The following is a 22031-nucleotide window of genomic DNA, read 5'->3' on the forward strand; positions in this document are numbered from 1 at the left end:
AGATTTAATTTAATCCTAATTAAAATGCTGACAAGGTTTTTGTTGGTTGGTAGAACTTACCAAGCTGATTTTCCCCCTGTTTTATGGAGAAAATATGGATGTATGTATTTTATAACTTTAAGTTCATAAGTTTATTTAAATATGTACTTGAATAAGTTTAAGGGGAATAGCATGATGTTTTGATTTATATGTGTTGTGAAATAATTACAAATAGGTTAATATCCATCATCTCATATACTTACAATAAAGAGAAAAGAAAAAATTATTCCTTGTGATGATATACATTTATATAGAAATACAAATCACCTAAAATAGCCAAAGTTGTTTTGAAGAAGAATGAATATGGAGTACTAACACTACCTGCTTTTAAGACTTGCTATGAAGCTACCTTAATCAAGACAGTGTGAGAATTTTTTTTTAACCTATGTATGGTGATAGACATTAGCTAAATTTATTGTGATCATTTTTTGGTGATCATTTTGCAATACATACAAATAGCAAATAATTATGCTGTACATATGAAACTAGTATGCTATATGTTAATTATATCTTAATTAAAAACAGCAACAACAATAAATAATAGCATGGTATTTGTATATGAATACTCGCATAGATTACTGGAACACAATAATGTACCTAAAAATAGACCCACATGTATGTGATTGACTTTTGACCAAGATGTCCAAGTAATTCAATAGAGAAATTAAGTTGTTTCAAGTGGTGCTGAAACAACTAGATATCTATATGGAAACAAATTAACTTCAACCATTATTTTGCACCATATATAAAAATTACCTCAAAAAAGATCATATACCTAGATATAATAAACAAAACTACACAACTTCTTTAAGAAAACAGGAGAAAATCTTTGTGACCCTGGGTTAAGCAATGTGTTCTAAAATAAGATCCAAACCACATGAACCATTAAAGAAAAAAGTGATAAACTGAATTTCAGCAAAATTAGAAGTTTATGCTTTTCAAAGACACTCAAAAAATGAAAGGATACACCACAAAATGGGAGACAATCTTTGCAAATCACATATCTAACAACTTATAAATAATAAATTAAAAATCTCTCAAAACTGAACAATAAGAAAACAAACAACCTATTTAGAAGTGGGCAAAAGACATGGACAGATATTTCACCAAATATTATATACAGATGGCAAATAATCACATGCGAAAATGTTTAACATCATTAGTCATTAGGAAAGTACAAATTAAAATCACAATGAAATACCACTACACACCTATTAGAATGGCTTTTTAAAAAAGAATGAAAAGAAAAGAAAAAGAAAAAGAAAAACACACCTATCATGAAAAAGAGTGATCCCACAGATGGAAACAATCTACTAAACAACCCAGATATCCTGGAATGCACTGGTGAATGGGTGGTGTATTCATACAATGGAATATTACTAAATAATAAAAAAGAACCAACTACTGATACATGCAACAACATGGATGATATCAAAGTCATTTTGTTAAGTAAAAGAAGCTAAGCACAAATATTATTACTGTATTATTCCATTTACATGACACTGTAGAAATAGTAAAATTATTGTAACAGAAAGCAGATCAGTGTTTACCAAGGGCCAGGTATGGGAGCAGAGATTGGCTACAAAGGGAGAATAAGAGAACTTGATGAAGTTACAGAAATGTTTTATATCTTGATTATGATGGTAGTTACACAGCCATATACATTTATTAAAATTCACCAAATTATATGCTAAAAATGGGTGAATCTTAGTGTATATAAATTACACCTAAACAAAGCTGATAAAAAAAAGACCTTGTAGGGGTGCCTAGGTGGCTCAGTCGGTTAAGCATCTGACTCTTGGTTTTGACTCAGGTCACAATCTCATGATTTCATGAGTTCGAGCCCTGTGTTGGGCTCTGCACTAACTGTGCAGAGCCTGCTTAGGATTCTAGGTCTCCCTCTCTCTCTGCCCTTCCCCCACTCGCACTGTCTCTGTCTCTCTCAAAATTAATAAACTTTTTTAAAATGACACTGCAGAACTGAATAATAAAAAGGTAATCCAATTTTTTTAAAAAAAGGCAAACTAACATGTAAAAGAATGATAATATACCATGTGTAGGTAGAGTTTATCCCAGCAATACAATGTTCATTTAACATACAAAAATTAGTCAATCCAAATTAACCACTTTAATAGATTTAAGGGTAAAAGCATGTAATCACTTCCACAGATCAGTGGTACTTTTTGTTCCCCACGGGGCATTTGACAACGTCTGGAGACATTTTTGGTTGTCACAACTCGGTGGTGGTAGGGTGCTATTGGCATTCAGTGGGTAAAGAACAGGAATCCTGTTAAACACACTATAATGCACAGAGAAGGCTCCAAATGAGAACCACTATTCTATATTCTACTTTCACAAGCAACACTATGCTTATGATGTCTATACACATTGCTATAAGATACATACATCAAGTCTGTTGTTTGTTGCTATAATGTAAATACATCTAGTCTGTTGCTTCTTGCAACACAATACCCCACAGTAAGCATCCTCTATATATTTCTTATTAATCCCCTGATAGTAAATATTTAATTTGCTTCCATTTGCACTCCACCACGTACAATACTGCCATTCAATCCACAGCCTTGCAAATGCTCCAACCTCTATAAGAATTTCCCTGGGATATATATTCAGGAATGGAAACGCTACGTCATACGCATGTTTAACTTTGATATATACTGCCCAGGTATTTCCTGAAATGGCTAGGCCATTTAAAATACTGTGCAGAAAAAGTTAATTTATCAGACCTGAGATTACTATTCTTAGAAAGGCCTGCTTGGATGCTTGGCTCTTGACTGGCATCTTGGAACTTGGATCTCAAGAGGGTTCTCACCATTCCCTGGCAAGAGTAGCTCACTGTGCCTAAACTGTTTGTATAAACAATGTGGTTTATACTGAACACCTGCTTCTCTTTTGGGAGTCTGGAACTTTGGTACATTCTAGACAGAACATGCCTACATGACCAGTCCCCTATAAAAATCTTGGGTACTGAGTCCCTAATGAGTTTCTCTGGTAGAAAACATTCATATGTACTGTGACAACTCATTGCAAGGGGAATTGAGTGTATCCTCTGTGATTCCACTGGGAGAGGTCTCTTGGAAGCTTGTACCTAGATCCCTCCAGACTTTGCCCCATGTGCTTTTTCCTTTTGTTGATTTTTCTTTGGATCTTTTATCCATATAAATCACAATCATGAGTATGAGTATGAGTATATGAGTATTTTTCTTTGGATCTTTTATCTATATAAATCACAATCATGAGTATGAGTATATGCTGATTCCTTCTAGAAAATCACTGACCATAAGAGTGGTCTCAAGGATAATCCCCCAATGAACATTGCCATAAGCAAAGCAGGAGCATTTACAAAATGATTTACTTCTAACTGCACACTTTTACATGTCATTTGAATTTTTAATCATGCTATTACCTCTTTAGAAACCAATACTTTATAAGAAAAGAGAAGAATTGTCAAAACAACTAAGTCACCTGTAAATGAGACCCAAAAGATGTTACAAAACCATAGAAGTATACAACGAAGTCTTCTTATATTCCAGATGAAGAAGCCCAAAGAAATTAAGGGCCTTATCCAAAGTTACATAGACTGTCATTACAGACACAGGAATCAAATCCTTGCTTTCCTATTTCCTAGTTCTCCTTCCTGTAAGTCACATGGCCCCTTTTCCTACACTTCTCACTTCCTCTACTTTAGAGTACCTTACCTCTCTAAATGCCTTGAAGGGGCCTACTTTAATGCTGACTATATTTCTCAGATTCCTGGATTTTCCATGCAGTGAATATGTTCAGAGTTTCTTTCAAAATAGTGGGTCCCACAGAAACTGAACCCAACAGGTACATAAAAAATAAGATGAAGAAAATCCTACTTGTAGCTGTCTTGAAGGAGAGAAATGCATGGTAAAGAAAGAGTCCTAGGCCAAATCACAGTGCCCTTCCTAAGTCCTCATACCCTGGCAATGGGGTTACATCAGGGTTAAAAGTATCTATCCCTCGCCATAGGACAAAGAAGCTGAGCAAGACCAGAAAATTCAGACACTCCTTCCATTTCTTCCTAACCTCTCTCAAAACCATCCCCATGGGGGAAGATGCTTACGTGCTCCAGGAAGCAGGGTCCTATCTCACTCAGGTGGGGGTCATCATTGTTGTACTGTTTCTCCAGGTCTCTCACGAAGCCCATCTGAAACCTGTAGATGTCTTCAATATTCCCAAAGATCACCTTCAGTTGCTCATCGCTGAACATGTCTCTTCTCTTCCGGCATTGCTTCAGGTAGCCCTGCACACAAAGGAAAAGCCCAGTATGAGGATGTTCCTGACTCCTTGAGGGCTTTACCATTTATTATGCACTGAGAAGATTCATTACTGTTCTATGAAATAGACAAGGAATAATTATTTCCATTTTTCATATGAGGAAATAAATGGAGGTTGAGAGAATGAAGCTACTGTACCAGTGAGTAATTAGGGAAGTTGGATCGCAAGGAAAGTTCTTCAGAGTGCAGAATCCAGAATATAGAGCTTTTCCCACCATTCTAACCCCAAAAGTCATAAGGCCTTTTCTCAGAACCTGATTAAGCACAAACATTTTTTACTATTTTAGTAGTTATAGATTTAGCTAGATCCATTCACATCTCAAAAGTCTTATTTTTATAGGACCAATCCAAAATGCATTAATAACATTGACAATTTGGAAACAGAGGCCAAGTCAGGAAACTTCCCAACAGGGAATAAGAATTAACAAAACCAAACCATTCCTTGAAGAGAATTTCTTAGCCATCTAAGATAGCTGACCAGGAAAGATCATCGGGATGAACTTGGCCAACAAGTCCACAAATGCCCAGGCATGGTGTTTTTAACAGAATTAGCATTCAACACACATTCATGAATAAATAGATGAATTAATATAGCTAGTCATTGATGATAGGGTAGAATCAATGAAAAAGATTCTGATAAGAGAGCACTAATGTAACACAACCAGCCTCAGGGCACATTGTAAGTCAGGGTAAAATGAAAGGAAAAAAAAGGAAAAACAAGCAGCCACCATCTTCCATTCTGAACCAACTGATGTAAAATTTTGATGGCCACTACCCTCATCATAAATCATTAGCATTAAATGTTCTTGGTGAGACTAAATTATGGTGATTTGCTTTCATCTAAATGCTAAACGTGATTTTTGTAACATCTTAAGTGTTGAGCTCCTAATGAGGAATGTTGTAGTCACTAACAACTGTCTACAGCTCCACTTTGTCTCCCCTTAACACAGCTTCCAATAAAACCATTCATCTAGGCATATTCCATGAAGATCCTCATCCCTGGCTTCAATGCCTTTTACAACCTCTAACAAAATCTCACTTCTGTGATCACTTCTCACCTTCCAATTTAGCCATTAAATACTGTCATTCAACAATTTGTAGGTTAATAGTCTGTGCCTGTGTTGACATTTATTTAACTAATGGCTGTTGCTCTCTTTGATTGACATGCTCAAGTTGTCCTGCATTCATTCATATCCAATTCCTGGCCAGGAAGAAGATGCCTTCTATTTCCAGAATACCCTTTTAGTGCTAATCCCTTTATTGAAATAGCTCCCAAAATCCTGCCTCTCTAGAAATCATTCCTTGACTAAGAGATAGAGAAATAAACTCCCTGCCTAATATGTAACTCCCAGCATTTGCTTGTTTTTGTCTCCCTCCTTTCTCTCCCCCATCTCACCTCCTCTCTCTCACCCTATCACCTTTGGAAGTGTCTTAGCTATAGTGGAAAAGGGAAAGCAGTTCCATTCCAACATTAGGCAAAGGGGCAGTGATTTCCTCCCAGTTTTCTCCCTAAGGTAGGCTTCTGAGCACAGCTGGAAAAAAAATGGTAACAATGTCACTTCAGCATGTCATTTCTGGATAAGTAGTAGGTATTGGTGAGTAACCACATTGGGAGACATAAGAAGCCATGCTGGACAGCTCATTCAACCCCCGAGAAGAAAGTTCAGAAAATACTTAATAGTTTTGTTCATTGATCCTGTTTGAAAGGTCTCAGGAAGATAACAAATAACTATCACATCCCCAAAGTGCATCAGGGATGCTAGATCTCAGCGTCAGTATGGAATATAACAGAAATGAAAAGGGAAAAAAGTGGGTTCTGGGAAAGAAAGAACTGATAGATACATCAGTACAGCTTCCTAATTCCCTAAATATGCAATTTATTGCCATTATCAAGGACATAATTTTCTATCATATATGTTGTAGCAAGGGACTATTAGTTATATAGAAAGGGAAATGTAACTGCCCATAGGATGGTGAAACCCTAGAGTGTTTCGTCAACTTGTTTTTCTTAAAAGTGTATATATACCACATCTTCTTTATCTATTTATCAGTTGATGGACATTTGGGTTCTTTCCATAATTTGGATATTGTCAATAGCACTGCTATAAACATTGGGGTGTATGTGCCCCTTCGAATCAGCATTTTTGTATCCTTTGGATAAATACCTAGTAATGCAATTGATTGCATATTGGCAATCAAAAGGAATGATTTTTTTTCCATTTTCAATGACATGTATGGAACTAGAGTGTATTATGTTAAGTGAAATAAATCAGAGAAAGACAAATATCATATTATTTCACATATATGTGGAATTTAAGAAACACAACAGATGAACATAAGGAAAAGGAAGGGAAAAAAGATAAAAAACAGAGAAGGAGGCAAAGCATAAGAGACTCTTACAGAGAGTCAATAAGAGAACAAACTGAGGGTTGCTGGAGGGGAGGAAGGTGGGGGGATGGACTAAATGGATTATGGGCATCAAGTAGGGCACTTGTTGGGATGAGACTGGATGTTATATGTAAGTGCTGAATCACTGGGTTCTACTCCTGAAACCAATATTACACTGTATGTTAACTAACTTGAATTTAAATAAATTTTTAAAAAGTGAATGTTAGATATAAACATGTTTTGATGCATTTAGCTTGATGGAATATCATATAGCTATTAAATATGATTAGAAGCCTGGCTAAAAAGGAGAGGGAAGATGGTGGCAGAGTAGGAGGAACATAGGCTCCTCTCATCCCATGAACACAACAAGACAATTATCAAATCATCTTAAATACGCCCAGAAATCAATCTGAAGACTGACAAAACAAACTCCACAACTAAAGGGAAAGAAGAGGCCACATCAAAGAAAGTAGAAAGTATGGAGACATGGTTTAGGGGAAAACCAGACTGCAGGTGCTGTGGAGGGGAGGGAGCCATGGTTGCAGAGAAAGGTGAGAGAGAGTAGAGCACACAGGAGAATGCACAAGGAGAATGTTTCCTCAAAGACATTGGCTTGGAGAATGAGAGGGGCTGAGTTTTGTGAGTTCTTGCAACCACTGGGACTAAAGGCCTGGAGTTTTAAAGGTCAGCGGGCTTGGCTGGGATAGAGCCTGGAGAGCACTGCCCTGCTCCTGGAGAGAAGGGAAGCAAACAAACAACTCAGGGCAGAAGGCATGGAAACAGTGATTTGAAGAGCACCTGGGGCACACAGTGGGGAGATTATCCCCTCTTCTTGGAGCTTCTCTGAGAGGCAGAATTCACTGAGACACCTTTTCCAGGAAGAAAGGAGCTGGCTGGCACCATTTCACTCCTCTGCAACTCAGCATAAATGCAGTGCCACCTGCCAGAGGCAACAAGGAACTGACACTGGCTGCCTAACTTGATTACACCAAGTCTCACACCCCTGTGCTCCGGTGGGACCACCCTTCTTGGTCAAACTTGCCTCAGTCTCAGTGAAGCAGGCCCCTCTTGCAGAAGACGAGCACAAAACCCTGCCCAGACCAAAGCCTGGAGTTTTATTTTGTGTTGTAGTTTTTGGGTCTGTTTGTTTCTTTTTCAAATTTTTATTTACATTCTAGTTAATTAACATACAGTGTAATATTAGTTACAGGAGTAGAATTTAGTGATTTATCACTTACATGTAACACCCAGTTCTCATCACAACTAATGCCCTCCTTAATGCCCATCACCCATTTAGCCATCCACCCACACATATCCCACCAACAACCTTGAGTTTGTTCTCCATTCTTATGTGTCTCTTATGGTTTGTTTCCCTCTCTCTCTCACTTTCCCTTCCCCTGCATTCATCTATTTTGTTTCTTTAATTCCACATATGAGTATAATCATATGGCATTTGTCTTTCTCTGACTGACTTATTTTGCTTATCATAATACACTCCATTCACATTGTTGCAAAAGGCAAGATTTCATTCTATTTGATGGCTGAGTAATATTCGATTGCATATACATACCACTTAATCTTTATCCATTTGTCAGTCGATGGATACTTGGGCTCTTTTCATACTTTGACTATTGTTGGTAATGCTGCTATCAACATCAGGGTGCATGTGCCCCTTCAAATAAGTATTTTTGTATCCGTTAGGTAAATACCTAGCAGTGCAATTGCTAGGTCATAGCGTAGTGCTATTTTTAACTTCTTGAGCAACCTACATACTATTTTCCAGAGTGGCTGCACTAGTTTGGATTCTCAATAACAGTAGAAGAGGGTTCCCCTTTCTCCACATCCTTGCCACTATCTGTTGTTTTCTGTGTTGTTAAGTTTAGCCATTCTGACATTTGTGAGGTGGTATCTCATCGTGGTTTTGATTTGTATTTCCCTGATGAAGACTGATGTTGAGCATCTTTTCATGTGTCATCTGGATGACTTCTTTGAAAAAAAATGTCTATTCAATATAAAAAGCTTGTGCACAGCAAAGGAAATAATCAACAAAACTATAAGGCATTCTTTGGAATGGGAGAAGATATTTGCAAATGAAATATCTGATAAAGAGTTAATATCCACAATCTATAAAAAATTATCAAGCTCAACACTTAAAAAACAAATAATCCAGCTAAGAAATGGGCATAAGACATTTAAACCCTGGAGTTTTAAAGGCCAGCAAACATGGCTGGGATAGAGCCAGGAGGGCACTGTCCTACTCCTGGAGAGAAAGCAGGCAAAAACCCAGAGGCAGACAGCATGGAAACTATCTGGAAAATACCTGGGGCACACAGGAAGATTATTGGCTCTTCTCTGTGTTCCTCTCTGAGAGGCAGCTTCCATGGAGTTGCCTTTCTGGGAACAAAGGACACATTTCCCTCCTCTGACCCTCAGCATAAACAAACAGCCACTTTCCAGAAGCAGCTCAGTGCAGATACTGGCTGCCTAAGTTGCTTACACTAAGTTCCATACTCCCGTGCTCTGGAGGGATGTTCTTTTTCAGTCAAACTTGCCTCAGTCCCAGTGCAGCATGCCCCTCCCCCAGAAGACCAGAACAAATCCCTGATCACACCATGTCTCCCAACCAGAAAGTTCTGTAGTGCCTCAGTACTCATGCAAGTAGTATCAGGTATCATTTCACAAGCAGACCAGAGAACACCTAGTTAAAACTAGCCACATTGAAGCCAAGGACTAAACACTGTCCAAAGAAGGCAAGGAGAGCCTCTGCAGATGACTGGCCTGAGAGATAGAATAGTCAAAAGACAACAGGGGCACTAGGGTGGCTCAGTCAGTTACACACCCGACTTCAGCCCAGGTCATGATCTCGCAGTTCATGAGATCAAGCCTCATGTCGGGCTTTGTGCTGACAGCTCAGAGCCTGGAGCCTGCTTCTGATTCTGTGTCTCCCTGTCTCTCTCTGCCCCTCCCCCCTTGTGCTTTGTTTCTCTCTCAAAAATAAATAAAAATATTTAAAGAAGACAACAGCAGAGGGCATGAAGCACACACCAGAGACATTCACTGAAGCACCAAGCCCCTACATGTCTTGAAATCATTATTTTCAGGAGCAGTAAACATATCTAGCTCCTCTAACCCAGAGAATCAGACAGAGACTTAGATAAAATACCATGACAGTGAAATTTATCCCAAATGAGAGAGTAGGAGAAGTCCATGGACAGAGATCTAAGTGAAACAGATACAAGTAACATGACTGATGGAGAATTTAAAGCAACTATCATAAGGATACTCACTGGGCTTAAGAAAAGAATGGAAGACTTTAGGGAGACACTTACTGCAGAGATAAAAGATTTAAAAAGCAATCTGTAAGAAATGAAAAATCCAATAACTGAGATTAGACACAGATTTGATGTGATGAACAGCAGGCTGGAAATGCAGAGGAATTAATTAGTGATACAGAAGACAAAATAATGGAAAATAATGAAGCTGAACAAAAGAAAGAAAGAATTATGCTACAGGAGAATACACAGGGAACTCAGTGACACCATCAAACAGTATAACATCTGTATTATAGGAGTTCCAGAAGACAGAGAAATGGGGGAAGAAAATTTATTTGAGCAAATAATAGCTAAAAATGTACCTAACCTAGGGAAGGAAACAGACATTCAGATAGAGGAGCACTGAGAACTCCCATCAAAATCAACAAAAGCAGGTCAACACCATGACATATTGTAATTAAATTTGCAAAATATACTGATAAGGAAAAATTCTTAAAAGCAGCAAGACAAAAGAACTTACAAGGGAAGACCAATAAAGCTAGGTGGATATCTGTCAAAAGAACTTTGGCAAGCCAGATGGGGGTGACATGATACAGTACATGCTGAATGAGGAAGTCTGCACCCAAGAATACTCTTTCCAGCAAGGCTAGGATTCAGAATAGAAGGAGAGATAAAGACCTTCCCGAACAAACAAAAACTAAAGGAGTTCCTGACCAGTAAACCATCCCTGCAAGAAATATTAAGGGGACTCTTTGAGTGCAAAGGACAGACGAAAAGTGACAAAGACAAGAAAGGATGAGAAAGAATATCCAGAAACAATGACAAAACAAGTAATAAAATGGCAATTAATACATATATACCAAAATTATTTTGTAAGTGGACTAAATACTCCAATCAAAACACATAGCATTTTCTGAGGTGCCTGGGTGGCTCAGTCAGTCAAGCATCTACTCTAGATTTTGGCTCAGGTCATGATCTCACGGTCCGTGAGACCAAGCTCCACATTGGGCTCTGCATTGACAGCATGCTGCCTGCTTGGGATTCTCTTTCTCCCTCTCTCTGGCCCACCCCTGCTTGTTTTCTGTCTAAAATAAATAAATAAACAAACAAAAAAGACATAGAACTATCAACAGTACAATAGCCAAACAATTGAGAGAGCCCAAATACCTATTGACCAATGAATGCATAGAGAAGATGTATGATTATATATATATATATATATATATATATATATATATATGTGTGTGTGTGTATGTATATATATATATATGTATATATATGTGTGTGTGTGTATATATATATATATATAGTATATATAAATGGTGGTATATGGTATATATACTATATATATATATATATACACACACATATACCATGGATGACTAATATATATATATATATAATATATACATATAATGTGTGTATATATATACATATATGTGTGTGTGTATATATATATATATATGTGGTATATGGTATATATACTATATATATATATATATATATATATATATATATATATATATACAGACACACAACCATGGCTGACTTTACATGTATGTGTATATATATATATATATATTTCAGCCATCAAAAATAATAAAATCTTGCCATTGGCAACAATGTGGATGGTGCTGGAATGTATTATGCTACTAAGTAAAGTAAGTCAGTCCAAAAAACACCATAGGATTTCACTCTATGTGGAATTTAAGAAACTAAACAGATGAACATATGGGAAGGGAGAGGAAAAAGAGAAGAAAGGGAAACAAACCACAAGAGACTCTTAGTGATAGAGAACAAACTGAATGTTGATGGAAGGAGGTGGGCAGGAGATGGGCTAGATAGGTGATGGGTATTAAGGTTGTACTTGTTGTGATGAGCACTGGATATTGTATGTAAGTAAAGTATCACTAAAGTATAGTTATGAAACCAATATTGTACTGTGTGTTAATGAAAATTTGAATTAAAAAAAGACATAGGGTGCCAGGATGGATAAAAAAACATAAGACCCATCTATATGCTGCCTACAAGAGGCTTGTTTTAGGCCTAAAGACACCTGTAGATTGAAAGTGAGGGGATGGAGAAACATTTATCACACAAATGGATATAAAAAGAAAGTCACAGTAGCAATCATTATATTGTACAAACTAGAATTAAAACAGACACTGTAACAAGAGATGAAGAAGGGCACCATATAATAATAAATAGGATAATCCAATGAGAAGATATAATAATTGTAAATATTTATGTACTCAATATGGAAGAATCCAAATATATAAAACAATTAATAACAAACATACAGAAACTAATTGATAATAACACAATAATAGTAGGGGACTTTAACACCCTACTTACATCACTGGACAGATTATCTAAACAGCAATGAACACAGAAACAATGGATGAATGACACAGTGAAACAGATGGACTTAACAAATATAATCAGAACATTGCATCCTCAAAGAGCAGACTACACATTCTTTTCAGGTGCACACGGAACATTCTCTGGAATAGATCGCATATTAACCAACAAAACAAACCTCAACAAATCGTAGAAGATCTAAGTCATCTTTCTGACCACAATGCAATGAAACTAGAAGTCAAACACAAGAAAACATTTTGAAAGACCACAAATACATAGAGGTTAAACAACATGCTAATAAATAATGAATGGGTCAACTAGGAAATCAAAAAAGAAATTTTAAAAATGCATGGAAACAAATGAAAATGAAAACACAATGGTCCAAAATCTTTGGGATGCAGCAAAAGTGATCTTAAGAGGGAAGTCTATAGCAATACATATCTACCTTAAGAAGAAATAAAAATCTGAAATAAACAACCTAACCTTACACCTAAAGGAGCTAGAAAAAGGACAGTAAACAAAGCCTAAACTCAGCAGAGTAAAGGAAATAATAAAATTTATATCAGAAAATAACGATATAGCATCAAAAAAAAAAAAAAACAGATCAATGAAACCAGGAGGTGGCTCTTTGAAAAAATTAATAAAATTGATAAACCTCTAGTCAGACTTACTGGAAACAAAAGAGGAAAAACCCAAATAAATGAAATCACAAATGAGAGAGTAGAAATAACAACAAAAACCACAGAAATATAAACAATTATAAGAGAATAGTATGTAAAACCATATGCCAACAAATTGGACAACCTGGGAGAAATTGATGAATTTGATTTGAATTTGAATTTGAATTTGAGAAATTGATGTTCAGAAACATATAGACTACCAAAACTTAAACAGGAAGAAACAAAAACTTGAACAGACTAATAACCAGGAAATAATTTGAATCAGTAATAAAAAAAAAATCCCAAGAAACAAAAGCTGAGGACCAGATGACTTCCCAGTGGAATTCTACCATACATTTAAAGAAGAGTTAATATCTATTCTTCTCAACTATTCCAAAAAATAGAAAAGGAAAGAAAATTCCAAATTCATTCTATGAGGTCAACATCACTCCGATTACAAAACCAGATAAAGACTCCAGTAAAAAGAGAACACAGGCCAATATCCCTGATGAACCTGGATGCAAAATTTCTCAACAAAATAATAACAAACTAAATCCAACAAAACTTTAAAAAATTCATTCACCACATTCAATTGGGATTTATTTCTGGGTTGCAAGCGTGGTTCAATATTCACAAATCAATCAACATGATAATTAATAAATAAATAAATTATTAATTAATAAAATTAAGGATAAGAAACATATTAATAAAATTAAGGATAAGAAACATATGATCATTCAATAGATTCAGAAAAAGCATTTAACAAAGTATAACATCAATTCATGCTTAAAATCCCTCAACAAAGTAGGAGTAGAGGGAACATACCACAACATAATAGAGGCCATATATGAAAAACCCACAGCTAATATCATCCTACATGCGGACAAGCTAAGAGCTTTTCCTCCATGGTCAGGTGTAAGACATTGACGTCCACTCTCACCACTGTTATTTAACACAGTACTAGAAGCCCTAGCCACACCAATCAGACAACAAAAGGAAATTAAATGCATACAAATTGGCGAGGAAGAAATCAAACTTTCACTATTTGCAGAAGACATCATACTCTATATAGAAAACCCTAAAATTCCACCAAAAAATTGTTAGAACTGATAAACAAATTCAGTAAAGTTGCAAGATACAAAATGAACATAGAGAAACCTGTTGCATTTCTACATACCAATAGTGAAACAGCAGAAAGAGAAATGAAGGAATCAATGCCAATTACAATTGCACTAAAAACAATAACATACCTAGGATTAAACCTAACCAAAGAGGTGAAAGACCTGTCCTCTGAAAACTATAAAACACCAGTGAAAGAAACTGAAGATGACACAAAGATATGGAAAGACATTCCATGCTCACAGATTAGAAGAACAAATACTGTTAAAATGTCTCTACTACCCAAAGCAATTTACACATTTAATGCAATCCCTATCAATATACCAAAAGCATTTTTCACAGAGCTAGAACAAACAATCCTAAAATATGTATGGAAGTACAAAAGACCACAAATAGCCAAAGCAATTTTGAAAAAAAAAAAAGCTGTAGTCATCATAATTCTGGACTTCAAGCTGTATTAAAAACCTGTAGTCATCAAGACAGTATGGTAAAAGAAAAGACACATGGACAAATGGAACAGAATAGAAAACCCAGAAATCAACCCACATCTATATGGTCAATTAATCTTCAACAAACCGAGAAGTAATATCCAATGGGAAAGATAGTCTCTTCAACAAGTGATGTTGGGAAAACTGGACAGTATTATGCAAAAGAATGAAACTAGACCCTTACATACACCACACACAAAAATAAATAAAAAATGGACTAAAGATATAAATGTGGGAATTGAAACCATCAAATCCTAGAAGAGAATACAGGCAGTAACGTCTTTGACATCAGCAGTAGCAACTTCTCTCAGATATGTCTTCTGAGGCAAGGAAAAGAAAAGCAAATTTCAGCTATTGGGACTTCCTCAAAATAAAAATCTTCTGCATAGCAAAGGAAATAATCAACAAAACTAAAAGGAAACCTACAGAATGGGAGAAGATAATTGCAAATGACATATCTGATAAAGGATTAGTATCCAAAATATATAAAGAACTTATAGTAATCAACACCCCCAAAACCAAATAATCCAGTTAAGAAATGGGCAGAAGATGGGGTGCCTGGGTGGCTCGCTCGGTTGAGCATCTGACTGCCAATTTTGGCTCAAGTCATGATCCCAGGGTAGTGGGATCAAGACCTGCGTTGGGCTCCATGCTCAGCGTGGGGCCTTCTTAAGGTTCTCTCTCTCTCTCTTCCTCTGCCTCTCTCCCACTCTCCCCCATACCTTGCATATGCACTTTTTTCTCTCTCTTAAAAAAAAAAGAAAAGAAATGGGCAGACGACATGAATAGACATTTTTCCAAGAAGAAATACAGATGGACAACAGACATATGAAAAGATGCTCAACATTAGTATCAGGAAATACAAATCAAAACTACAATGAGGGGCACCTGGGTGGCTCAGTCACTTAGGCATTCAAATTCAGCTTAGGTCATGATCTTGCAGTTATGGGTTTGAGCCCTGCATTGGGCTCTGTGCTGACAGCACAGAGCCTGGAGCCTGCTTCGGATTCTGGGTCTCCCTCTCTCTCTGTCCCTCCCCTGCTCACACTCTGTCTCTGTCTCTCTCTCTCTCAAAAAATAAACATTAAAAAAATTTTAAAAAAAACTATAACGAGATATCACCGCATACCTTAAAGAATGGGTAAAATCAACAACACAAGAAACAGCAGGTGTTGGCAAGAATGTAGAGAAAGAGGAACCATCTTGCACTTTGGTGTGAATGCAAACTGGAGCATGCCACTCTAGAGAATAGTATGGAGCTTCCTCAAAAAAGTTAAAAATAGAGCTACCCTACAATTCAGCAAATGAACTAATAGGTATTTACCCAAAAAATACAAAGATACTAATTTGAAGTCATATATGCACCCCAATGTTTATTGCAGCATTATCTAGAATAGCCAAACTATGTAAGCAGCCCAAGTGTCCATTGACTGATGAATACATACAGATACACTGTGTGTGTGTGCGCGCGCACACACACACACACACACACACACACACACACACACACTAGAATATTACTCAGCCACCAAAAAGAATGAAATCTTGCGACATCTGGGTGGCTCAGTCAGTTAAGCGTCCAACTTCTTCTCAGGTCATGATCTCATGGTTTGTGGGCTCGAGCCCTGCATTGGGGTCTGCACTCTCCCTCTCTCTCTGCCTCTCTCCCACTTGCTCTATTTCTCAAAAATAATACATAAGCTTAAAAAAAAGGAATGAAATCTTGCCATTTGTAATGATGTGGATGGAGCTAGAGAGTATTATGTTATGTGAAATAATTCAGTCAGAGAAAAACAGTTAAAGATATGATTTCACTCATATGTGGAATCTAAGAAACAAAATATGAGCCAAGGGGAAAAAAGAAAGGCAAACCAAGAAACAGACTTTTAATTATAGAGAACAAACTGATGATTACTAGAAGGGTGGTGGGTGGGGCAATGGGCTAAATGGGTGACGCAGATTAAGGAATGCACTCGTTGTGATGACACCAGGTGGTGTATGGAAGTGTTGAATCAATATATTATGTACCTGAAACTCATATTACACTGTATGTTAACTAACCATAATTTAAATAAAAACAAAAAAAACCTGTCTAGAAAAATGAAGTAGTGTTTATGAAATAACATTAAAAAGTAGAAACAAATGATATGTCACCATAATTATAGCTCTGTAAATACATACATGTATTTAGACATATATGTATAAGTATATACATATGTATACATACATATATATATTTGTGTATATATATATTACACATATTATATATATATATATATATATATATATATATACACACACACACATACAGATTTTTCAAGCAATTATACAAAAGTTCAAACAGTTCTATTCGGTGAATTCTGATTTTATTTTTCCTATTTTCAATCTTCCTCTAATGGTCTTGTCTTTTGCATAAAACTGGAGAAAAAAGTCTTTGTGAGAAAATGTAAAGAATACAATCTCAAGAAGCCTACCTTGAGAACAGTATTATCAAGGAAAGAGGGAGAAACCAATGTTTTCTAAAAATCATCAGTCCTATTTAAGACACATGGCTTTCCGATGGGATTCCAAATAGAAACTGCCCTTATCAAGGAAATAAGAAATAGGACATAAGAATATGGGGGTAGTAAGAGAACCCCAAAATGTCACATTTAGCCACTACCCAACACAACTACCTAGGCTTCTGAGGGGAGAAACACCAGGAGAGATCACTAGTCCCTGGAGTCTTGCTTTTATTTTTCATCCTCTTCCTTTGGCTGACCTGGTGACTATATTAGTTTTCCACAGAAATGGTGAAAAAAATGCTTGGCTTAGGGGTCAATCAATACTTATTTCTTCTCATTCACTCATTTTTTGAGGGCACATAGATTAAGGTGAGTTGGCAGTGGAATGTGACTGTATAAAACCTAATGTCAGTTTATGTTGGAGGAAAAAAATAAACAAATTGAGAGGATAGAATGAGAGAAGTAACAGGAAGGTGTTACACCACGGCAGGAGAGCAGAGTTCAGTTGTGAGTCCTGTTTTCAGAAGAAAATGGAGAAAATAATACAGAGTCAAAGGGGAGTAGGCAGGGTATACAGCAGCCTGAAAAACAACACAAGGCAGAAGAAGCAAAGAGGTCTGTGGCTCTTACTGTCAAGCATGCTTCAACATGCTGACAGATGCTTCCCCATTGAATGGTAGGAGAGAAAAGGGTGATATGGCAGTAGTGTGAACTGATTCAACAGAAGCCATATGTGAGAGCCTCTGAGAAGGCAGACCACACAGTAGTTAAGAATACTATGGGAGATTTTTATATCAATCACTATTGGCATAAATTAGTCCTGGCATTGCCATGGTAACAGTCAAAGAGAAGTTGCCTACCTATTTCACTCTGTTCTTAAGCCCACAGGGTTGATCTAGAAGTCTAGATCTAGCGCATTGAGCTAAAATTAGCTTGATATGGGATACAAATCATAGCCATTATCTCCAGGGAAGATCCCAAAGACTGCAGGGAAATAAAATAGACTGAAGAGCCTATGAATCACCTACGTTTTGGGAAATTCCCTAGGAAAGACTTGCATAAGTCTGGCCCTCAGTGTCTCCATCTCTAAAATACATATATCAGAAAAATTTCCAGGGCCCCTTTCAGCTCTGACTTAATATAGATTTCATATATTGTTTTGTGTGGAAACCTTAGGCCTGACAGGAGAGTTGATAAACATCTTAAAAATATTTTTTTTATTTTTTTAACGTTTATTTATTTTTGAGACAGAGAGAGACAGAGCATGAATAGGGGAGGGTCAGAGAGAGGGAGACACAGAATCCAAAACAGGCTCCAGGCTCTGGGCTGTCAGCACAGAGCCCAACGCAGGGCTCAAACTCACGGACCACGAGATCATGACCTGAGCCGAAGTCGGCTGCTTAACCGACTGAGCCACCCAGGCACCCTTTAAAAATAATTTTAAGAAAATTAGGGGATTATGATCATGGTTGTCTTCCTGTCCATAGCAGTATCCCAGAGTTTAACAGTACCTGGAATATAGTTGCTGCTCAATAAATATATGTTGAATAACTACAAAATGACTAGCTCTTTTCATGCTAGTGATGATAAACCTAAACTAGAAGCAGAATGTTTATATTGGTGTTTGTTTTTTCCCCTTTTTTGTCCAAGGTATCCTTTCTTCAAATTAAAGAAAACAATTAAAAAAGAAGAGGATCACAGGAAGAAGGTATTGCAACGTGGAAAATTGACAAGGGATTAATATCTGGAATATACAAGGAACTACTCTAAATCAGCAAAAATAAATGAATTAATTAATACATAAGAAACTATAGGAGAATGGATAAGGATAGGAACAGGGCCTAGAGTATCCAGGTGATTCAAGGTGAACAGGTAAGGTGTAGGAGAGCTAGAAAGCCCTGAGATGGTCACTTCAAGATGCTGAGCTGCCTCATCCTTATACCTTAGTATGCTATACAAATATTACCATTTTACAATGTGTTATCATTTGCTATGTGTACATGGAAATGTAAAGACAACTGGAAAGCATGAGGATAGGCAATTCACAGAAAGGAAAAGTGAAATGGGCAAAAAGTTTGGAAATCCCAGGCTTAAGCATATCAAATGGAAATAACATGATAAACGCAACTAGACCTAAGGAAGAATTTCTTAATGGTGAAGGATATGAGACACTAATGCAAATGACTGAGGAAAGCTAGTCCAGTTTCTCTGGAGGCATTTGAGAGCATAATTTATTTCACAAATATGAGTTAACTGAGATTATCTACCTTTAAAGAGGCACACAAGGCAACTTTATAAGGCATCTTTAGCTTTCTTTACCCTGTTGTCTCAGTTTCCCTAATTATACTGTGAATTCTAAGGTTACGGGAGGCAATACCATCACTGTTCAAAGTGACCTAGAACTGAACCAAGCTATTTTATCCCACTTTCTGGATTTAGAAAGAAAAATGTCATCTTCTACAAAGAACTCATTAAAAAAGATCTTTTATCTCACTGGCCTCACTGAATGACTTTGATTTAAAAAAATACTTTATTTCCTACCTTCTTATTTGTAAAATAAGGGTATTGTAACTTAAATGTTTGTAAAGCATCTTCTGTTCCCAGGAGCAAATATACATAATAATATACATAATATACATATTATATGTATTATATATATTTTATATAAGATTATAATATATGATATATGTTTAATCATCTGTGCCACATACATTAGTATACATTATATACAGTAAATATATACAAATATATGTGTGTATTTTCTAATAGATAGTGGCCTTTTTTATACTGAATGTAGTGTCTCCCATTTCCTCTTCAAAGGCTCAAGAGTGGGAATTATTTAGAGATTTCCCTTAATTTACAGAAAGAGTAGATTACGCCATGTGAACACAGTCATTATGATAACACAGTAATGCCTGAGTAAGACATGTTTTCACAGGTACCAAGGAGAAAGTAGCAGACAATATAAAAGTAACCTGGATCACTACAACAGCTTTCTTTAGCTTTCTTAAGTAAGATTGTACAGAAACCCAGAAATTAAGCACTTAAAGAACAACTCTTCCAATCTTCTAATTTTAGAGTTGAGGAACAAGGCCCATGATGGAAAACATTCACCTGAGATTCCCCAGCCAGTCAGAGACCAATGTGGGTCCTGAACCTGGGTATCCTGATTCTGAGTCTGGTATTCTCTATGATAAACCATATTGTTACTTACAGCTTTTGGTTTAGTGGTGACACAATCCTGGGCTAAAATACTGTCTTCGGGTTCACCTAGACACAGATTTCTCCATCCTTCTTTTGCTCTAGCTAAACCTTCTAACACTGTGGTTGCAGTGTGGGACAAAGAAATACTTCACACTTAAACCCTTAACTTCAGCACCAAGAATAATCGATAAATATGGAACCAGCAGATCACAGAACAGGAGTGGGGGAGGGGCAGAGAGAGGGAGATACAGAATCCGAAGCAGGCTCCAGACTCTGAGCTGTCAGCACAGAGTCCAATGTGGGGCTTGAACCCACAAATTATGAGATCATGACCTGAGCCAAAGTTAGAGGCCCAATCCAGCCAAACCAAGTAAAGCTTTTGTTGGTAGTATGCTGGTTCCATATTTATCAATGATAAAGCTTTAATTGGTTTGGCTGGATTGGGCAAGTCCTCAAAGCAGGAACATAGCACTCCCTCCTCTAGATAGATGAATACTTCTATTGCTGTCCTGAGCTTGTGCCCTGTAAGAAGAGGCCAAGATGTTTTGGAGTTGAGAACAGAAGATCCTTCTAAAACTAAATGACTCTCAATGAGCCAGCGCCTGAGAACTCAGAGAAAGTAATTTTGTCTCTTAGAGACTCAAGTCTTTTGATCTAGAAAATAGGAATAACAGTAACAACCTCTGCCCTGTCTGAAAATCAAGTGGCATAAGATGTGAATGTATTTTGCCAAAGTAAGACATGCACGTGAGCACTTGTATTTAATTCCTACTTTCAACAATATTTATTGAGCATGTACCATGTGCCAGACACCGTGCTAGGTATTGGCAATATATAGTAAATCAACAGGTAAAAACACTTGCCCCTCATGGAATCTACATTCTAGCAGGGGAGAAGAACAATAAAGAAATCATATAAGCAAATATATAATATGTCAGATAGCAATAAGTACAATAGAGGAAAATAAAGCAGGAAAGAGGGAGAGATAGTGCAAGGTTATAATTTTAAATAGAAAGGTCAGGGATGATCTCAAGGAGAAGGTGATATTTGAGTAAAGACTTGAAGGAGGTGAGGAAGGAAGCTATGAAGATATCTGGGGAAGGAGTGCTCCAGGCAGAGGGAAAAGCCAGTGCAAAATCTGGCAAGGGGGGCATGCAAGATAGTTTTTTAGGAACAGCAAGAGGCCAGTGTGCCTGGAGAAGTGACAGAAGGTGGGAAAGATAAAGGAGATCAAGTCACAGAGGTAACAATAGGTTTATCACATAGGACTTTGTAAATAATAATAAGAAATTGGCTTTTACTCAGGGAGAAGTGGTCAGCCATCAGATGGTTTTGAGAGGAAGAGAGATATGACCCAACTTAGATCTTGATAGCATCACTCAGCTACCAGGTAAAGAACACATTGTACTTATATTATAGACTCTTTGACAGTATAAGACAGCTATCATTTTATAGCAGTGCTCCTCAAACTTTAATATATAAGTCAAATAGGAGTCTTGTTAAAGTGCAGAATCATACTTGGTAGGCCTCGAGTGGAGCTAAAAATACCGCATTTCTAACAAACTCCCAGGTAATACAGATACTAGTCTAGGGAAGAAAACTTTGAAAGTAGGAGCCATGTCTAAGGCTGGCATGGAGCAGAACTCTACAATGCGTTTGCTGAATGAATGACAGTGGT

At 36.9% G+C, this 22031-nt stretch overlaps 1 protein-coding gene across 7 annotated transcripts in view; it reads right to left on the reverse strand.

Annotated features, from left to right (window-relative positions):
- The window catches only part of ARHGEF9 (Cdc42 guanine nucleotide exchange factor 9), a 200235-nt gene that overhangs the window by 77568 nt on the left and 100636 nt on the right, over positions 1-22031 (reverse strand). For all 7 annotated transcript variants that reach the window (XM_023248858.2, XM_045050624.1, XM_011291773.3 and 4 more), the window contains one exon: positions 4145-4324. In XM_023248858.2, coding sequence (XP_023104626.1) covers positions 4145-4324 — 180 coding nt within the window. The remainder of the gene's footprint in view (positions 1-4144; positions 4325-22031) is intronic.

Source organism: Felis catus, chromosome X (genome assembly GCF_018350175.1).
Source record: "Felis catus isolate Fca126 chromosome X, F.catus_Fca126_mat1.0, whole genome shotgun sequence".
Lineage (NCBI taxonomy): Eukaryota > Metazoa > Chordata > Mammalia > Carnivora > Felidae > Felis > Felis catus.